The sequence below is a fragment of the Cicer arietinum genome, chromosome 3 (assembly GCF_000331145.2).
Source record: "Cicer arietinum cultivar CDC Frontier isolate Library 1 chromosome 3, Cicar.CDCFrontier_v2.0, whole genome shotgun sequence".
In the NCBI taxonomy this organism is placed as follows: domain Eukaryota; kingdom Viridiplantae; phylum Streptophyta; class Magnoliopsida; order Fabales; family Fabaceae; genus Cicer; species Cicer arietinum.
In genome coordinates, this window is record NC_021162.2 from 71,266,958 (window position 1) to 71,287,159 (window position 20,202).

Genomic DNA, 20,202 nt, shown 5'->3' on the forward strand with positions numbered 1-20,202 from the left:
GTGCTGGCATGCTTTTATCTATCACAGGCCCCTACCTCTCTGCTGATCATGTTTTTACTTTTCAGATGAAAATTGGAACAGTTTCTCCTGGTGAGTTACGAGCAGTTTGTGAAAAAGGTCTCCTGTTGGTAACTATTACGATTCCTGAAATGGAGGTAATTTATATTTTTTTCTGTACTGATCAAATTTTTGAGGTCGTGATTTCACTAGTTTACTGGGTCCTATTATTTCTTTCAGTTCCTTATTTGATATTTTGCTCAAGAAAATGTCTAATATTGCTATCGGACTTTACAGCATATCCTTTGGCCTTTTCTGTTGAAGACGATTATACCACGGACCTACACTGGTGCTGTTGCCATGGTATAAGTTCTATATCCAATATTATTTTTTTTGTAGAAAGTTGAACTGAATACTGTGACGCTTGGTCGATTTTAACCTTTCATATTGTATGTACTATGAAAGTGATGTTTTGTTATCACAGAGGTTTGACCTGGCAAATTAGAAGACATCATTTTTACTTTTTACAGGTTTGCAGGTGCATCTCAGAACTGTGGCGGCATAGATCTTATGGGAGTGATATGTTAAGTGAGTGTAAAACCCGTCTTGATATTCCAACTGCCGAGGTAGGTTCTTTGCCTAACAGTCTGATTTTTGTTAATTCCTTGTACTCTCGATGGTTCAAGAAAAACCATTGTAGGTTATATTCAGCACTATATGGTTAAATAATTTATGGTTGATATAGGAACTTCTTGCTCGTTTTGTGGTGCTTTTACATGATCCTCTAGCAAGGGAGAAATTGGCCACCCAGATTTTGACAGTGAGCTCATGCCATCCTTGAATACTGTTTTGTTTTTGAATTATTGTGATTTACTCTCGATGGATTAGGCAGTATAAATATAATTGTATCGTAGTGTTTGAAATGGTGTATTAATAACATTTACTAATCCATTATTAGCTTTTGTACATCTCTGTTGTGTAGTTTCCTCCCTGTTATTTTGAACTGCATTTTTCTCTCTTATGTGTTACTGTCATACAGTAAAACTAAATGAGGTGGCTTTAATATGCATAAAAATCTGCTTTTCAAAGCTTACTTAACATTATGTGATTGATTACAAAGTTTATTTAGAAGAATGCATTTCCTTAGATGACAAATATGTACATGTTTTTGTAGGTTCTATGTCTTCTGGCACCTCTATTTCCGAAAAATATCAATTTGTTTTGGCAAGATGAGGTAAAAGCTGTGCTAAAAATTTGTGTTAACAGATTGAAACCAAGCTTTTATAGTTATCAATTTGTTTTGAGAATCTGTCAAGTTTCTAGTTATAAATTATGTTTGAAATATGTTGTACTTCTGCAAATAAACGTTGATAGAGTTTTCACATTTTCAGCTGTTAGTTGTGCATCTGTTAATATCAACACTGAGATCATGAAATTTTATTTTGTTGTTTGGCTTTGTGGTTATTAAAGTCAGGTCTAACTGAACCCAAGAAGCCAACTTAAGGTTATGAAAAGTATTTTGGCCATGGTCTAAGATTTTAAACTGATCTTTCATTAACCTTCTGGTCATTAAAGTTGGGTCTATCTGAAACTTCTGAAACTAACTCAAGGTTTTGAGGAGTACTTTGGCCATGCTGTAGGATCTTAAACTGATCTTCATAAACTTTTTAGACGAGGTGAACGTTTTAAGAGCTCTAGAACCACTGCATAATTTTGTACCATGTTTCCGCATCATTCTGTAAATGTCATGAGTCAGCAAAAAACTTCATATACTCTCATTTTATCATACAGTTTGTCATAATCTGCTATTTGTATCAGTTGCTACATACAATTTTGAGATGGTTATTATATACCAAAATGTAATTCATTTGTGTTTTTGGTAAGTTCTAGATTCCGAAGATGAAGGCTTATGTTAGTGATACAGATGACTTGAAACAAGATCCATCATATCAAGACACTTGGGATGACATGATAGTCAATGTAAGTGTGATTGACTTGTCAAAGTCTTGTCGTCCACTTGTTGAAGTGTGTTATCATTTTAAAGAAGTGCAGGTCATGGAGTCAAACATTCTTGTCTATGTTGTTCTTATTCATGTAGTTACGGGATCCATTAATTTGTTTGCATTTGAAATATCTCTTCAAAGTTGATTGGACAACAAAATAATGGTATTGCTGAAATGGTGAAATACTCAACATTTCTCTAAAATATGCATTTAAAAAAAATGAAAAATGATACCTCAGTCTGTCCAATATGGTTATGCAAAGGTAATTCAACTCAGTTTGTTGTCCTAGACATTATAACAACTGTGAAATCTAAATCTCTTTTGTCAGCAAGATATTTTGTTGCATCTCTTTATTTTTGGGTTGCAGTTTCTTGCAGAATCTTTGGATGTGATTCAAGATGCAGATTGGATTATGTCTCTTGGAAATGTATTTGCCAAACATTATGAACTTTATACATCTGATGATGAACATGCTGCACTTCTTCACCGGTACCAATTCTCCAACCTAAAGCATGCTTTGCATGAGAAACGTGATATGTTAAACAATTCTTTCTGTTGCATGAGAAGTTGATTGCTTCACATTTCTTAGAATTTTGTTGGATCTAACTCAACCTCACAAAATCGACTTGTAAGAGGGATGTCGATCCTTATAATTAACAATCATGCCATATCATTGTTCAATGTGGGACTCTCAACAAAAGTTTCTTCTATCCATTCAAAATGATATAGAACAAAATTGCTGGTGCAGTTTCGTGGTGTGACCAGACTGTTTGGGGACCCTGGTATTTTGCCAGTTCATCGAGAGGGTGCAGTTTTCAAAGTAGTAACCGGTATTTTGCCAGTTCATGGGACCCGTGCTACCAGTTTTCAAAGTAGTGGTCATAATTCGTTGCTTGGGATTCTTTTCACCTTTGATAATGAATCTACATATTGAAAATAATAGATAAAAGTAATAGAAGAGTTTCTAAAAAATATGAGAATAGAAGACATTTTCCTGGCTAGCAATATGAATAAGAAATAATTATTCCATTACTTTCTACAAGTACGTTAGCAAGTTATAACTAAAAAATTGTTAAACACATCCGAAGGTGCATGTTACTAAATTGCTCCTTCATAAAAACTAGTGGATGCATTCTAGCATTCCCCACATATGTATAACCATAACTGCCTTATTTACATTATTTCTATGACTTCTATAAACAAATATCTAGTCATTTCTTTTTTGTGAATCTGGTAAAATATGTGATGTGAATTAATGAAACACAGTCGAGCATATAGTCTATATAAACCTTTCGTGTAGTTAGTTATTCAAATCTGTACCTCAGGACTTATCTAGCTCATGACTTGTTTTGGTATTTGAATTTCATTAGAAAAAGCATGGATTTTCAAATTCGGTTTGATGCTTTCTGTTTGAATCTAAATGCCTAGTATTTAAGACTGAAAGAGTGTGAAATATTATTTTGAACTTTGACACAGATGCTTGGGGATTCTGCTTCAAAAGGTTAATGACAGAGTTTATGTCCATGATAAAATGGATTGGATGTATAAGCAGTCCAACATTGCAATCCCAACAAATAGGCTTGGTTTGGCAAAAGCAATGGGACTGGTAATTCAATTTATTTTTCTTTTTTAACTTATTAGACATATTTTCCCTTTCCCGCTGCTTCTTAAATTACCATTTTTTTTGGTGTGAAGGTTGCTGCATCTCACTTGGATACAGTGTTGGAGAAGCTGAAGGATATTATAGACAATGTTGGACGAACCATAATTCAGAGGTTTAGACTTGTAGGATTGAGTGTATACACTTCTCTTTCCAGATTGGTTTATCAGCTCACATTCTAAACCCAAGCTTATGCATGTAAATTATAAGGGTCTGTTTGGTTTGTCATTCTATTATCTGTTTTCATTTATGTCTTTCACTTTTCACTAAATACAAAAATGTCACATTGTTTCTGCGATATTTCATGTTTTCAAAAAAATTTAGAGAAAAAAATGAAAAATTGAAGACACATTTTTATAGTAAAGTGGCATTTTTGTAATTAAAAGTGAAAATGACATGAAAAGTGAAAACAAATAATGAAAACAGAACCCAAAGAGACCCTAATTTTTTGACAACTTCTAACCGTTTCTTTTTGTACTTCAGAACCTTTACTTGCTATGTTATATTATGCCATTGTGTCTGACAAAATTGTTAGGACCTTAGTGTTACAGTCATATGATCTGCTTTCAACCTTTTATCTCCTTTCTTGGTCTTATTTTTACTTCTTGACGCTCACAGTTTCACACTCATCTTCCATTAAAGGACAAAACTTCAAGTGTGTATGTGTTTTTTATTTGTAACTTGAAAGATTGTGCCTGTGTAAGATGCACCACCTTTTCGAATATGTTAAGAAAACAGTAGCTTGATAGGAACTGGTAGCTTGTTACTCAAAAATAGTTATAAACCTCCAGTTCCTTCCTATGTAGGCAAGGTTGTTACAACCCAAATCCCTTTTCTTCCCCTTCTCTTATATCCCAAATGTAGTCTACCTCAGGAGTTTCTAACATAACTGAAGGTTGTAGATCACTGTAGTATGAGTGGAGTGTTCTATCTGTCACTAATATAGATTAAACAGATATAGGAGAGAGAGAGAATAGTCTTCCTAAATATTTACTAAATCGGTTGATGCTCATCAATGCCCTTTCCTTCCCATTATGCAGTGCTTCTAATCATTCCTCCCTTGCTTTCCATTTAGGTAACATTGTTACAGCCTAAATCCATATTCTGTTTCTTAATCACATTGTACTTAATGTCTTGGTTTCGATTCCCTACCCTTCATTCAAAACATCTAAGAATGGGTCTCTTTCCTTTTCGTTTTCTTAGATTCAATTAGATTCAGAACTTATCTGACCTATTTGTAGATCAATATATGCTTTGGTTGAACAGTCGCTTAATTTGCATCAGAAAATGACAATAGTGTAGAATTGAACAGTTAGTTTGGATTTGAACATGATAAAAGTTCATCCACATGCTCTTTGAATAATCTTTTCCACGATTGAATTTGATTCAGAATCTGTCTGACCTGTTTGTAGCTTTCATCTGTTGCAGGATACTATCATTGTTCTCTGATAGTTTCAGAACAGAAGAGTCTGATGACATACATGCTGCCTTGGCTTTAATGTATGGATATGCTGCGAAGTATGCCCCTTCATCAGTTATTGAAGCCAGAATAAATGCCCTTGTTGTAGGTTATCTTTTATCTCTGTTTTTGACTTGCTATTTGTGTCATTATCTATCCTTTGTTGCCTTGCTTTATTTCAGACTGGATACAAATGAATTGAAGAGGGTTGATTGGAACCAAGCTCAGTTTATTTTTTAAAATACAGTTTTAATTTGTGAGGTACTAAAAAGTTTTCAAGACAATAAAAGAAAATAAACAATAGCTTTTGAAGAAAATGACCATTAACTGTTTATATGTTATTACTGTTTTCTGGATAAAGAAAACAGTTTCACGAGTTGTTTCCGTAATTTTTAATGAAGTTAGTATGAATGTTACTGAGTTATTAATTATACACAAGGAGACTTTTTAAGTTAGTATCTGACCTCTGGTCAATGATTGAGATAAACAAGTGATAAAAGGAGTAGCCTTTTCTGGCCCATGTGAAAGAAATTTTTTGTATTGAAATAAGCTAAAAAATTAGGCTTTTGTAGTGTAGTAAGAACCCCATAACTTCTGAACGTGGTATTTCATGTGTATGAGTAGGCTTTATGTGGAGTCTTAAGAATATTTTATGAGCTATTAAACTCTGTCGTAGCTTCTGTTAAATAACTTCCCGAATTTGTTAGGAATTTCAAATCTGTTTAGTCTTGTTAGTGGCTTGCAAGATAAGCTAGAGTTCATTTATAAAAAATGTTGTTAGTTGATAGGCAACAACCTTATTGAGAAAGTGTATGATAGGAAAAGTAGGAAAGAAATGGAGGATTAAACCTATATTTAAGTCAGTAACAGGTACCAAGCAAGGTTGGTTAGTAGGAGACTGAGGTGGAGAATAACGAGGAAAGAAGAGATTATACATTTTTGGGAACTAAGAGTGTCTCCAAAATACTTGGGATTCTTTCATTCAACAAATTTAACAACACTCTTTCTTGCATCGTTTCCCTTTTGATTTAGTTCTGTCAACTGGTGTCCAACTCCTTCTAGGAGCAGTGGGTAACAAAATGCTGCAATTTTACATGGTTTCAGTTTCAGCAAGAATAGATACGAGATTGGATTCACTGGAGAAAATGATAGGGAGTTGGAATCAAGCTCAAGAATGAAAGGATGCGTGCATCATCAGGTTAGAGCAGATGCATGTTTAAAAGGTTGACGTCAACAATGGGGGAAACCATGGTCGGAGGGAACAGTGAACACATGCCTGGAAAGAATTATCAAGAAAGTGGGAGGGCGCATATGGGATTGCATAGTTGAGCGAGGAAGTAGGCAGTTAGTTTATGAAATCACGGCATGAGGAATTCATGGTGACTGGTGCTTGTGTTTTGAAGATGTTGATGATATTTGGTTGTAGGCTTTATTTGTTGCTTCCACACAGAGAAGTTCTTGTGTAATTCTTTTTAAAGAGTTCTAAAATGGGACAGGTACTTGTTCTTACCAGTGTGAAGTATGTATTCATCAGCGGAGGGAAGGAATTGATTAGTGTAAGATTAACTGGATAGCTTGCTGATGGTAGAGGAGGACGCAGTGGCCATGTATTGTATGGTAAAGGCTTTCTGATGGTGGTAGAGGAGGAGTAGGTGGTGGGAAATGTTCAGAATCCATGGAAATGGTTCAGGAACCAACTTTTGATACTGTATTGTGAAGAACTAATATAGAGAATTTGGGTGAGGAGAAATTCAGAGGATTAAGGATTTGAGAAAACTGAGTTCTGATTATGTTATATGAAAGCTGAGTGTTCAAATGATATGTATTTATACGGGGTTGAGGGTTATCACAACCATCTTACAATATTAAACCTCTGACAGTTATAAGTATAACTGACCTAAAAATAGTTAATAGAAGAACTTAAATAACAACTGTTTGACAGTATGAGTAAAATGGCATCTCACTTCCTGTTAATATATTTGTGGTTATTTCTAAAATTGATTTGATCATGTTGAAGTTGTGGGATTTTAGAAAAAAGGAGAAGAGAAAATAATAAGGGTTTGAATATTATTGATAATAACTTTATGTTAACTTGATTACAAAAGACTCAATACTAATCTCTATTTATAGAGAAACATAGACTTAATCCTAAATCAGGAATAAATCATAATAATAATGAGAGATATTATAAGATATCTCTATGATTATAAATTGATCATAGAGAATAATTTAAGATACTCTAATATAATATAATAGATATTATAAGATATTTTCTAATATTCTAACACTCCCTCTCAAGCTAAAGCTTACTAAGTTTTAGCTTGTTACAAGAAAATAATGTTTTGCTCTGCAAAATAATAAAAAGGATGGAAAAGCAACTCAGGAATGTAGGTGAAGTCGGAGAGAATTGCTATAAATATAGCCTAGCCAGATAGCCGATATGATCATCAGCCTGAGAGAAATTCATGGCAAGCAATTGAACAAAGCAAGGTCCGTTCTTCTAAAAACTGCATTTGGAAACTTCAAACCAATAATATTGGAGAGGCGTGCTTCAAGGAGAGAAAGGAAAGGCCAGTACATCTGGGACAAAGATGGGGTCAGTGCATCTGAGACAAATTGCCATGCTAAAGTGTGAGTCATGAAAATAAAAGAGATTGTCATAATGACCATCAATGAAAAAAGAAGTCATCACTAATAGGATTCATCTGTGGGAAAAGGGACACCACCGGAATGATCGTCGGTGGGAATAGAAGCCACTGTTATAATCTATTAGTAAGAACTAAATTGCATGACAAACACCAAAGAGGAAGCAGCGCGAATCTAATGAAACGAAGCCATGATCGATCAGCGGAGTGAAAAAATGCATCCAAAACAGGAAAGACAATGGTTGTTTTGGAAAACTATTCCAGCAGCGACGGCAGGCAGCATCAGACGACGACGGCAGTAGCAGAGGGGGCAGCAGCGACGATTGTGGACGGAAGTGATAGCAGTCAGAAAAAGGAATGATCATGCTAAAATAGAGAAACTAGGATTATATTCCCAAACTGTTGGGAACTTAGCAGCGGAACAACGACAAGAATGTTCAAGGAGGATCGAAATAGGCTCTAGATACCATGTTGAAGTTGTGGGATTTTAGAGAAAAGGAGAAGAGAAAATAGTAAGGGTTTGAATATTATTGATAATAACTTTATGCTAACTTGATTACAAAAGACTCAATACTAATCTCTATTTATAGAGAAACATAGACTTAATCCTAAATCAGGAATAAATCATAATAATAATAAGAGATATTATAAGATATCTCTATGATTATAAATTGATCCTAGGGAATAATTTAAGATACTCTAATATAATATAATAGATATTATAAGATATTTTCTAATATTCTAACAGATCATATAATTTATTTGTGGCCAGGGCACCAACATGCTTTCAAGGCTTCTTCATGTGCGTCATCCTATAGCAAAGCAAGCTGTGATCACAGCAATTGATTTACTAGGTTTGTAATCATGCCTTCATATTTTAATTATTTCTGATGCTTGTTGTGTTGTACTTGTTGCTTCTGTTGGTTGGGAATATGATCATCAAAACTTTTCATTTCTTTTATTTAGTGAAAACATTTATTTACATATAAAATGGACTTTTAGAAAACCATTTATTGCTAGAAAGACCATTTTTAGAAAATGAACATTTGTGAAAAAGTGTTGCCAAATTCAGCCATGGCGATGCCATTGCTTTATGGAATGGTGGATTTTGTGCTGGATGCCATAGGCTGCAACACCTATTATATCTGCCATTTGCGGCAATACTATGTTTACAGCATCCACGATGGTACTTCCCAATTTAGGTGCTTAAGTGGGTCCCACATGTACACATCACTCATTTATAGTTTTTTATTGTCGGTCCCAAATAAGCCCCCTATTCCTCTACAGAATTTGTGTAATTTTTGTGTGTTTTACTCAAGAACACACTATTTGTATTGATAATGGTGTTAAAATGAGTACACAATGTAATTAGCCATCATTATCATTGGCGTTAATATCATTAAACCAGTTATCTTACCAGTATTGATGTTAATATGGGCGTTAGCAGCTAGTTTCCAGTTTGCTTCACCTCTTGTTAAGAGTTCATTAGAACTTCATCAAATTTCAGGTTGATGTCCTGATAATTTTGTGCATGATGTAATTCTGATAACGCAGGTAATGCTGTCATTAATGCTGCTGAAAGCGGGGCACCATTTCCATTGAAAAGAAGGGATCAACTGCTTGATTATATTTTAACTTTAATGGGTCGAGATGACAATGATGGCTTTGCTGATTTAAATGAACTCTTGCGTACTCAGGTATATAAAACGTTGTTGAAGGAGCACTTGTGTCTAAGGTGGAGTCACTTGTCAATTAAAGCTGATAATATTTTAACTTAAATTTTTTTATACTTAGGCTCTTGCTATAAGTGCCTGCACTACGTTGGTCTCTGTGGAGCCAAAGCTAACGGTTGAAACTAGAAACTATGTGATGAAGGTATGGGATATTATTTGGCTTTTGAATATATTTGCAAATTTTCAGCCATCTAAGTTTTCTGATGAATTTGACAGGCCACATTGGGGTTCTTTGCGATACAAAATGATCCAGTTGAAGTCGTCAATCCCCTTATAGACAACCTGGTCTCTCTCTTATGTGCAATTCTGCTCACTGGGTAATTTATTTAAACACATCGTATTATTCTGCTTAAGTTGTGTTTCTTTAAACATCCTCTCCCTTTGAATATTGTTTTAATTGTTTCATTTTTATCTTCTTATTGCTTCCTCATTTTATTTCCATTGCTCTTCTAAAGAATTTTATTTCCAAAAATAGATTTACTCTTTTGTTCATATTTGCATTCTGGGCTATCATTTTTACAATTAATTATTTGCTTGTTATTGTTTACTTATGAACAAAATATTTTATCCTTCATCTTTCTCTTTCTAAATACACCCATCATTAAATTAATCCATTAAAAAGTTTTTGACCTTCCAATCATGTCATACATTCTGTGTGTATAAATTGTAAAGGTGTTTTTTCACTTGTACTAATTAGTAAAAACATAATATTTAGTGGAGAGGATGGAAGAAGTCGAGCAGAGCTGCTAATGCTTACGGTGCGGCAAATTGATCAATTTGTCTCTTCCCCTGTTGAATATCAGAGGAAAAGAGGTTGTCTTGCAGTCCATGAGATGCTTCTCAAGTTTCAGATGGTTTGTGTTAGTGGCTATTGTGCACTGGGCTGCCATGGGAATTGTTCACATACCAAGCAAATTGACCGTGCTCTATATGGGAATTTTTCTAAGCTACCATGTAAAATATGTTCCATCAGATGACTTCGAATTTTTTTTTTATATGTACTATATAACTATTTATGTCACTAGGATTGGGCTACTGTTTAAGGGTTTAGATGGTTTGCATGAGATCATCGATACAAACCTCACTGCCACTATTTTAACCAAAAGAAAAATATTTATTTTGGTTTTCAACTTCAGCTGCATTTGTATTGCCAAGTCGCGAAGCTTTGTGCTTGGGAGATAGGGTAACAATGTATCTTCCACGTTGTGCGGACACAAATTCTGAAGTCCGAAAGATATCGGCGCAAGTATGTACTTGAGATGTCTTGTCTGTGTTATAAAATAAGACCTGTGTTGTTTTCTGAAATATTAAAAGATTTACAAAATACATGCTCTCTGGTTTCACTTCTAATAGTCCATTTAATGGTGTTGTTGTGCAGATTCTTGATCTACTCTTCAGCATTTCTCTTTCTCTTCCAAAACCTCCTGGTTTGTCTATATCTGCTGAAGATATAGAATTGTCATACAGTGCTTTGTCTTCTCTTGAAGATGTTATAGCCATGCTGAGGAATGTAAGTTCACTGACCACGTTGTGTCTGCCTTTCGTGCATTTAAGTTGCAGGTGAAGAAGAAATAGGGTATCAATAAAATTTTGGTCTCAGAAAATGTGACATTTTTTTGAAATCAATCTCTATTTCCCTTCATTCAATAAAAAATTGTGTTTTAGTCCCTGGTTAGGAATAGGACTACAAACACTTTTTGTTAAATGCAGAGCTAAACATGAGCCAAATTCAAATAGGGACAAATTTTAAACAAATCATGTTTTGAGGGATAGTATATTTAAGACAAAAAAATAAGACCCAAGTTGTTCTTGGTTTTTGTTGAAGAGAATTGTGTGGAATAACGATTTTATATCGATGTTATGTTGATGCAAGTAACTTGTTGGCTGTTAATGTTAATATGAAAGACAAAGCACCGTTTTTTTATCCTTGTTTATATGTATTTACTATTCCTAATTAAATAAGAAAACCATTAATGATATATAAGAAAATATGGAAACCAATATTATTAGATAATCTAAGAGACTCTAACCTATTTTCTTTTATATAATAATGATGCATTGTTCAGATGTTCTAACAGTTTTCATGTGTGTATACAGGATACCTCTATTGATCCATCAGAAGTTTTCAACAGGATCATTTCCTCCCTCTGCATTCTTTTGACCAAGGATGAGGCAATTGTCTTTTCTTGTTCTCCTTATGCGTGTGTGTGTGTGTGTGTGCGTGCCTGTAAATTATAATTATCAATTTGGATGATACTTTCATACAGCTGGTTGCTATGCTTCATGGTTGCTCAGTAGCTATATGTGATAAGATCAAGCAGTCAGCTGAAGGAGCTATTCAAGCTGTCGTTGAGTTTGTCACAAGGAGAGGGAGTGAATTGACCGAGATTGATATCTCAAGGTGTAAAGCATAGTTTATTTACAAATGTTACGTTATTGGAGAAACCACCTTTGGTTATATCATCCTTTTACCTGATAAATTTTGAGCATAAGTTATTGTGACATACAATGTATTACAGGACAACACAATCATTGATCTCTGCCACTGTGCATGCAACTGACAAACATTTACGTGTGGAAACTCTCGGTGCTGTATCCTTTTTTCCTAATATATTTTAGAATATGTGCCTAAATGTCAACACAGTTCTTTTTGTAGTCTGGTAATTATTGCCCCCCCACACACTGCGTATCAATATATGATGCTTTCTTGCTGTTTGCCTCTGGTAAGTTAACCTTTACTATATAAGATTGCTTCTTTGGCTGAAAATACTAGTGCAAAAACTGTTTTTGATGAAGTCCTGGCTACTGCTGGAAGGGATATAATAACGAAGGATATATCTAGGCTGCGTGGTGGATGGCCCATGCAGGATGCATTCTATGTAAGTCTGTCTTTTTCATTAATAAATATATTCCCCCTGTTCAGTTTTAACTACAATTTATTTTCTCATAACAATGGTTGTACAAAAGTGTCCACTAGAATTTGAGTTCATAAAAAAGAGAATTTGTCTGTTTTAGTATGTTCCTTACATGTTAAAATTATGGATATTGATCTTAAATTGGGAGTGTTTATAATTACGGGGTTAAATGTTTGAGGTGTATATTCTAGCAATGAAGGGTAAATATGATGGACAAGAGTAGTGTGAAAACTATTAGGTTGTGATAGAAGAGTTTCCTATAAGTATTAGCGCGGGTTAGTTGCAGATCGTTCTCAACTGTACAGTACACAACACAGTTACTGTATCTGCTGGTGATGGGGTCAGCTAGAGTTTGTCACTTAGTTCAGAGCCTGTTGTTCAGTTATAAAACATTTGTTTTGAGTTATTAATGTAAGAGAATATAATCAGATTCTAGAACAAGCTTTCAAGTTTCAACTCTTTCCTTTGTTTTCCATTATTTTTCTTATATTATCCGTGAGTTTCTCTCCGTTCTCTAGTATCTAACAATTGTAATCAACTAGGGTTTGCACCAGGGATTGAGTGCATACTTTACTACCTCCTTATTTGACATAGTTAATGGCATATGGAAGAGCCAATGTCTCAATACATGTTTCTTTTTCTTTCTATTAAGTAGGAGTTAAGTGGAGCATATGAAAATTGGGAATCAAATAGTATCACAATAGTGCACGATTTAGACAGTCTTGAATCTATCGAACAAAGCGATGAAGAAAAGTGGATAAAATGGAAGATATTCCGATTAAGGCGGATATAGGAAGTCCCAAGACAACAATAGGAGAGTCTAAACCAAAAAGATTTTCACGACGAGAGGAGAGAATGAGTAGGGGAGACAACCGAGGGAGATTCATTCATCCACACCAGGAAAACATCAACTTGGGCAGTGCAGAGAAGGAATAAGAAGGGGAGTGACAAACAATCACTAGGCGAAAAGGAAAAGCAATGCACACGCAGGATTTGCATCCAAGGGATATGACAAAGATAATATGTTCACTGTGTCCAGTGGCAAAGAATTCTAGGTTGTGACAGTTTTGATAGGCAGCACCTAAATCTTGGATCCAATAAACGATGACTGAGACAGACAAACCGTACTGTTACCAGTTTATGCAACAACTGCACACAAGAATGCAAGGCTACACCAAAACTAGTAATAGAAGAGTCCAATGTTATGGAAAGGTTTCGAGAGCACACTGACGACACGAAACCCTCTTTTGCAGAAGCATGTTGTTAGAGAGGGCAGAAATAAATGGTAGTTATAGGCAGTTATTAGTTATTATATTATTAGGCAGCAGTTATGTTATTAGACAATTATTTAATAATTGGGGAACATGAAGGAAAAGAGGAGTAGGCATTTATTCTGGGACTGGATACTGATTGGGAGAGACCAAGCTCTTGATTTGGTAGAGTTTTTGTTGGGACTTTCAAGGTTTCTGATTTGGACTTCTCAGGTTTCTAGCATGGACTTTTAAGGTTTTATCCAAGCCCACATTATATGAACTCTTATGCCAAATTAAATATGAAACTAAATGAGTCTGATTGCTTCAGAGATCCACCCTCAACGTGTTAATTTAAACAAATTTATACTAATAAATATGTACAATCAAATTCCTTGGCTATATGGATAAAATCAATCTCAAATCAGATCTTAATCTATCTTATTTGTTGTAAATAGTATTTACATTATTTCAAACACCTTTATATGATGTTCGTGTTTCTTGATTTCTCAGTGATTCTTCTTAAAGAATATGTTTATAGATTATTTGATTCATGTAGTATATAAATTTTCCCAGGCATTTTCGCAGCACTTGGTTCTGTCAGAGTTATTTCTAGAACATGTGATATCTGTCCTTAGCCAGATTCCTATCCTTAAATGTGATGTAGACAGAGTTGAGGATAGCCAGGTCCACACACATACAGAGGATGGCAATTTGGAAGCTGCAATTTTTGCTCTTACTGCTTTTTTCAGGTCTGTATTGTCAATTTATTTTGAATTTAAGATATTTAAATGATCCAACAATTTTCAAGCCTTTATTTGATGCAGAGGTGGGGGAAAAGTTGGAAAAAGGGCCGTTGAACAAAACTATGCTTCTGTTCTTTCTGAGCTGATGCTACAACTTGGAAGCTGCCATGGGTTAACTTACTCTGGTCACCTTGAACCATTGCGGTGAGGATCTAGTGTTACTATTTAAATGTTAGCATCCATCCATGTTTCTGATGCATGTCAAGTATTAATTGTATTTTGTTAGACTTATTAGAATATATGAATAATATCTTATGTTATCTTGGGAGTAATTTTAGAGTATTGCAAATTAGTATAAACATAGATTAGTACTTTGTCATTTGTAATAAAGCTAAATATATATAACTCCCATCAATATTAATATGAGTATTCTTTATCCTCACTCTCCTCCTAAGACTACCCTGCAACTTCAACTAGAATCTAACTGACACTGTCATTAGCACTACTATTAACATACTCTAATTTAGAGCTTAATGTCAACTTTAGTTGATTCTTTAATGAGGTTAGGGAGATATTTAAATCTGCAATAAAACCCCCGATGAAAATTTTTCCATTCTGCCCACCATTCTAAATTCAAATATGGTTTCCTTAGGATGGTATAGAGGAAACTAAAGCCAGGGCCATATCTAGGTAGTCAATAGCGCCGGTTCGCGGCGGGATCGTGGCGAAGGACATGGCCGCGGCGGCACAGTGTGAAGCAGGCAAAGGAGAGGTCGCGCGCAATCTGGGCCGGTCGCGGGTTGCGGGACGCGTTCTGAGTCAGAGGATCTCAAACCCTAGAAAATGAGATTTTTTTCTGAAAAATCCTCTGTTTTTTTTCCATTAAATACCAAATTTACCCTTAAATTTTAAAATATCTTAAGAGTAATTTTGGTATTGTCCTTCAAATTTCAGAGTTTCAGAGTTGTCTCCTTCTGTCTCCTTCCTCTGCCGTTTCATCGTCCTCAGCCGTTTCATCGTCCTCTGTGTTCGCTGCGCCTGTTCGACTTCCCGTTTGTGTTTGCCACGCCTGTTCGTCTGCGCCGCCGTTGCTCTTCGTCACTGGTTCTCTGCTTTTTACTTCTTTCTCTTTTTACTTCTTTCTCTGTTCTGTTCCTCTGTTCCGTTTCTGTTTTTACTCATTTTTTTCTTTTTAGTTCTTTCTCTATTTCTTTATTTATTTATTTTTTGTTACTTCTTTTTCTTTTGTTTCTTTTTTCTTTCTGTTTTTCTTAACTTTAGTTCTTTCTTCTATTTCATTTTTTTTAATTTATTTTTTTTGTTGCTTCTTTTTTTCTTCTCTGTTTTTATTTTAATTTAATTTTTTATCTTTTGTTACTTAGTTATTTCTTTCTATTTCTTTTATTTAATTTACTTTTTTTACTTCTTTCTTTTTATTTTTTTCTTTCTGTTTTATTTTTTAATTTATGAATGTTTATTTTTTTGTTACTATTTATGAATGCTTATGAGTTTGAGACATTGTTTTATTATGTATGTTTATATAGTACTATTCATATAATTTGTCCAAAAAATCCTAGTATCCCGCAACCCGCTATTTCGCTATTCCGGTTTCTGGGGTTGGCCGCGACGCGCCGCTATCTGGGATTAACTACCTAGGGCCATATGTCTTTAAGTTAACATAATATGTGTTAATAAAGCTATATTACTGCACACAAATATGTTGTACACACAACTGCGCATGTGAATCCTGTGTTTAATCCTTGTGCAGGAATCTTCTGACTGCATTCCAGGCATTTTGTGAATGTGTTGGTGACCTTGAGATGGGAAAGGTAGACACACATTACAATTGCTCCATTTTAAGGATGTACGATGGTCTTGTAACCAAAGCAATACAACAAATTATTTCTTTATTCAGATTTTAGCTAGAGATGGGGAACTTTCTGAAAATGAGAGGTGGATTAATCTCATTGGAGACATAGCCGGCTGCATATCTATAAAGCGGCCAAAAGAGGTATTATGTTTTAAAGTATACTTCTATTCATACATTATTTTATATATCCAAATGAATACATATTTGCATGACCAAACAGAAAATGCTGATAAGTTATTGGAGTAGTTTCATTATTATACATTAAAAAATTGTAGATTATGAGTTTGTGCTTCCTTCATCTGGTGATAATTTTGGCCCTGTAATCATGAAATGAAATGATTTTAAAGCATCAATTTGCTATTCCTAGAATAGGTTATTTTGGCATCACTTCAATGTTCCAGTCATTGCTAGTAGTTATGGTTAGTACTTATGAAAAAGATCTTATAATTTATAGATGTTTATAAAGAAATTAAATACGAGAGGTTTCGAAAAATTTGAGTTTGAGATATAAAAAGTAATTTCTACAAATACCCAAAGCAATGTTTATCGAACTTCTAGTTTTTGTAAGATTCTTTTAATATATCCACAAGTAGTTGTGAGGAAATTTATTCAAATTGGCTCTTACTATTTAAGATATCTTTAACATGAATACAAAGGGTGTTAGTTTGATGTTTAATTTGTAATTTTGTTTTGCTTCTCTTTTATCATAGGAGGATGCCTCACTTCTGTATGTATAACTATTTTTCTCTATTGTCAATATATTGTTTTACTCCACCTAGATACCTCCCTCATACTTTCCTACTCACAATAATTTGACTGGAAATTTTGAGCAAGGAGTAAGACATGCAAGAAATGAATCTATCTTATCATTTGTGTTAATGTAGTGTTATTGTTTTGTTGCAATTTTATGTGGCATTTGACATGCTTTATGATTCTCTACAAATAATATTAAAAAAAGGTTTATAATTAGGGATCATTTGCTTTATGTGAAGTTGCATGGTTGTGAACACCTGCTCAAAATTATTTTGGTAAGACAACTGTTTTTCTCATCATAAAAAAATTCTGACCAAGTCTTTTGTCCTGTTGAAAACATAGATCCAAAATATTTGTCAATTTTTGAAAAGATCATTGGACCGACCCCAGAAATACCAAAGGGAAGCTGCTGCTGCTGCCTTGTCCGAATTTGTTCGTTATAGGTGCGTATAGAATGATACTTTATATAAGTTTCCTTCCGTTAATGTTGGTGTATTAACTTTTGATATTGTTCATGTTGAAGTTGTGGGATTTTAGAGAAAAGGAGGAGAGAAAATAATAAGGGTTTAAATATTATTGATAATAGTTTAATGCTGACTTTATTACAAAAGATTCAATACTAATCTCTATTTATAGAGAAACATAGACTCAATCCCAAATAAAGAATAAATCATAATAATAATGAGAGATATTCTAAGATATCTCTATGATTATAAATTGATCCTAAGAAATAATTTAAGATACTCTAATATAATATAAAAGATATTATAAGATATTTTTTAATATTCTAACAGTTCAATATACTATTTGGGGTCTTACTCGTGTTCCTTCTGGTTTAGGATATGGTTATTCTATAACTTTTTTTAAGAATCTCACATCGAGTAAAGATATGACCATAATGGCCTATACATTGTTTATAAGGCTTGGGTGTAATCAATAGCAGCCGTAGCATGGCATAGCAGTTTTGAGGAGATTGAACCTGATTATGCCTTGTTATTCTTAGCTATTTGATGCTTTTCAAACTCTTAAGGTGAGTTGCGCCAAACTCAATTCCAAAAGTTAGTTCAAGAGGTGATGATTAACCCTTAAGGAGTACTTTGGTCATATCTCTAGTCCATGTGGGATATCTTACACATAGGATTGGACATCTAGAGCGTGGACAAATGTTTGGGACTTCAATGTGATTCTAATTGCTTGAGAGATTAACCCAGGCCTTATAACTATATAACAATAGGATAACAATCAAGATCCCTTGATTATATGGATAAGAATAAGTAACCTATAACTATCTAGTCATTTATTACAATCAGAGAAATGTATACTAGGAAATAGAACATATATGCTTAATGAAAAATAATATCTCAACGCTCTCCCTCAAGCTGGTGCATATGTGTCGTACGCATCCAAGTTATTACATAGGTAGTATATCTTTTGACCTCTAAGAGACTTGGTGAAGATATGAGGACTAGTCCTTTGTTAAACCATACCAGTTCATGCCAATTTCTCGAGGTTATAACTTGGTTAGCAGTCCAATGTCTTGTTTTCTGATTGCCTGTCTCACAGGCTTTTGACCAAATCTGGCATTGGTCTGGTTCACAGATGATTTTGTTTGTTTGACTAACAATTACTTTAATCGAATAGGGTGGTTGTTATTGACTTCTTAGGCAGTATGCCTCTATTTGGTTTTTATTAAAAATATAACCCATGCTTTGTTCTCCTCTTAATAGTTTAAGCTTTTGGGAGAGTTGATTGTTTGCATAATAAGTGTTGTTTGCATAATAAGTGTCTTTATGATCAGGTAGTTAGGAGTTTTAATCCTTGTTGGCTCCATTCTTGATAATTGAATTAAAGTTGTGCACAAGGTAAGAAAGGCATGTGCATTTTCCTCACCTCAGGACCAATTAGCTCTTGCATGAAGGATGGAAATTGTCACGTATCTCCATTTTAGCCTTTTGGAGAGTCAGACTTAGACATTGTGTCATTTTTAAGTTTTTCACAATTAGCAATATGTCGTCTTCTCACAATAATATTTAGTCATTAAGTATTCTTACATATATTAAAAGAGGTCTTTATTGTTGAGTTAAAGTGCTTATTGATTAACATCATTTTTACAGTGGTGGACTTGGGTCGCTTTTGGAGCAAATGGTTGAGGTTTTATGTAGACGTGTATCAGACGAGTCTTCTACTGTTCAGCGCTTTTGTTTGAGAGGATTAGTACAGGTTGTTTTATCATGTGACCACCGTTTCTTCATTTCAATGTTAGTTAATTCAACGTTGGTTTAGCTGTTTTAAGTGCCTGTTTGCTTTCGAATTATCTGCTTTTTTTTAACGGCAAAAGTGTGTAGAACCACCTTCAACTTTAATTTCGTCTCAATTAGTCCATTGTTCCTTACACTTCAATTATTGTTGCAATAGGTTATTTTGTTAATTTGGATTATCTTAAAGCAGAACAGATTCTAAAAAAATTCCTTACTAAATCTAAATCGTTAATTAGCTGTATGAGTTGGTTACAACTGTAAAAGAAAGCTTAACTGAATACTGTAGGAGAAGAATCTAGAAGTGTAATCAATACAGATGAACAATACACACTAAGATACATAATGTGACCTGGATCATCATACTCTGATAGTTAACCAGTGAACTTCATGTTAATTAGTGATAAAATAACTGATAGGAAAAATAACTGAAGGTAAGCGCTGATTAGGACCATTAAATGTTTCTCCATGTGGGATTTAACTTATTGTTTTCGGTTAATTTTTCAATTCCTGACAGGTCTATACTCCTGCTGCATGATTCCCTGTGCTCCCTTTTTAAAGAATTAACACCTCCAAACATTGATGTTGCAGATCCCATCAATTCATATTCTGAAGTTTACAACTCAAGTCCTGGGTGTTATATTAGCTCTGCTAGATGATTCTGATGAATCTGTACAATTAACCGCAGTATCGTGCTTATTGATGGTGAAGTTGTTTGTTTCATCACGTGTTTCATTTTTTTTACTTTTTTAACCATTTTAAATTTAACTGAATAGTTTGCTTTTTTGCCTCAGATTCTCGAATCTTCACCTGATGATGCTGTTGAGCCCATTTTGCTTAATCTTGCAATACGACTTCGAAATCTACAAGTGCGTCAGTTTACTCTTCTATGTATCATTTGAATTTTATTTTGCAT

The 20,202-nt window shown here is 34.2% G+C and overlaps 1 protein-coding gene across 6 annotated transcripts in view; it reads left to right on the forward strand.

Annotated features, from left to right (window-relative positions):
• The window catches only part of LOC101509812 (protein SHOOT GRAVITROPISM 6-like), a 34,153-nt gene that overhangs the window by 10,242 nt on the left and 3,709 nt on the right, over nt 1-20,202 (forward strand). For 2 of the 6 annotated variants that reach the window (XM_027332288.2, XM_027332289.2), the window contains 30 exons: nt 66-155; nt 295-360; nt 528-623; nt 743-817; nt 1,172-1,231; nt 1,888-1,977; nt 2,368-2,489; nt 3,477-3,606; nt 3,696-3,775; nt 5,089-5,224; nt 8,537-8,618; nt 9,319-9,461; nt 9,559-9,639; nt 9,714-9,814; nt 10,213-10,451; nt 10,634-10,743; nt 10,876-11,007; nt 11,595-11,669; nt 11,765-11,898; nt 12,017-12,089; nt 12,245-12,376; nt 14,239-14,414; nt 14,490-14,612; nt 15,363-15,512; nt 16,177-16,237; nt 16,324-16,419; nt 17,374-17,474; nt 19,146-19,251; nt 19,878-19,991; nt 20,081-20,155. In XM_027332288.2, the coding sequence (XP_027188089.1) occupies nt 66-155; nt 295-360; nt 528-623; nt 743-817; nt 1,172-1,231; nt 1,888-1,977; nt 2,368-2,489; nt 3,477-3,606; nt 3,696-3,775; nt 5,089-5,224; nt 8,537-8,618; nt 9,319-9,461; nt 9,559-9,639; nt 9,714-9,814; nt 10,213-10,451; nt 10,634-10,743; nt 10,876-11,007; nt 11,595-11,669; nt 11,765-11,898; nt 12,017-12,089; nt 12,245-12,376; nt 14,239-14,414; nt 14,490-14,612; nt 15,363-15,512; nt 16,177-16,237; nt 16,324-16,419; nt 17,374-17,474; nt 19,146-19,251; nt 19,878-19,991; nt 20,081-20,155 (3,249 nt within the window). Of the gene's footprint in view, nt 1-65; nt 156-294; nt 361-527; nt 624-742; nt 818-1,171; nt 1,232-1,887; nt 1,978-2,367; nt 2,490-3,476; nt 3,607-3,695; nt 3,776-5,088; nt 5,225-8,536; nt 8,619-9,318; nt 9,462-9,558; nt 9,640-9,713; nt 9,815-10,212; nt 10,452-10,633; nt 10,744-10,875; nt 11,008-11,594; nt 11,670-11,764; nt 11,899-12,016; nt 12,090-12,244; nt 12,377-14,238; nt 14,415-14,489; nt 14,613-15,362; nt 15,513-16,176; nt 16,238-16,323; nt 16,420-17,373; nt 17,475-19,145; nt 19,290-19,803; nt 19,992-20,080; nt 20,156-20,202 lie in introns of those variants that run through there. The other 4 variants (XR_003471760.2, XM_073365783.1, XM_027332290.2 and 1 more) reach the window with 4 other exon arrangements.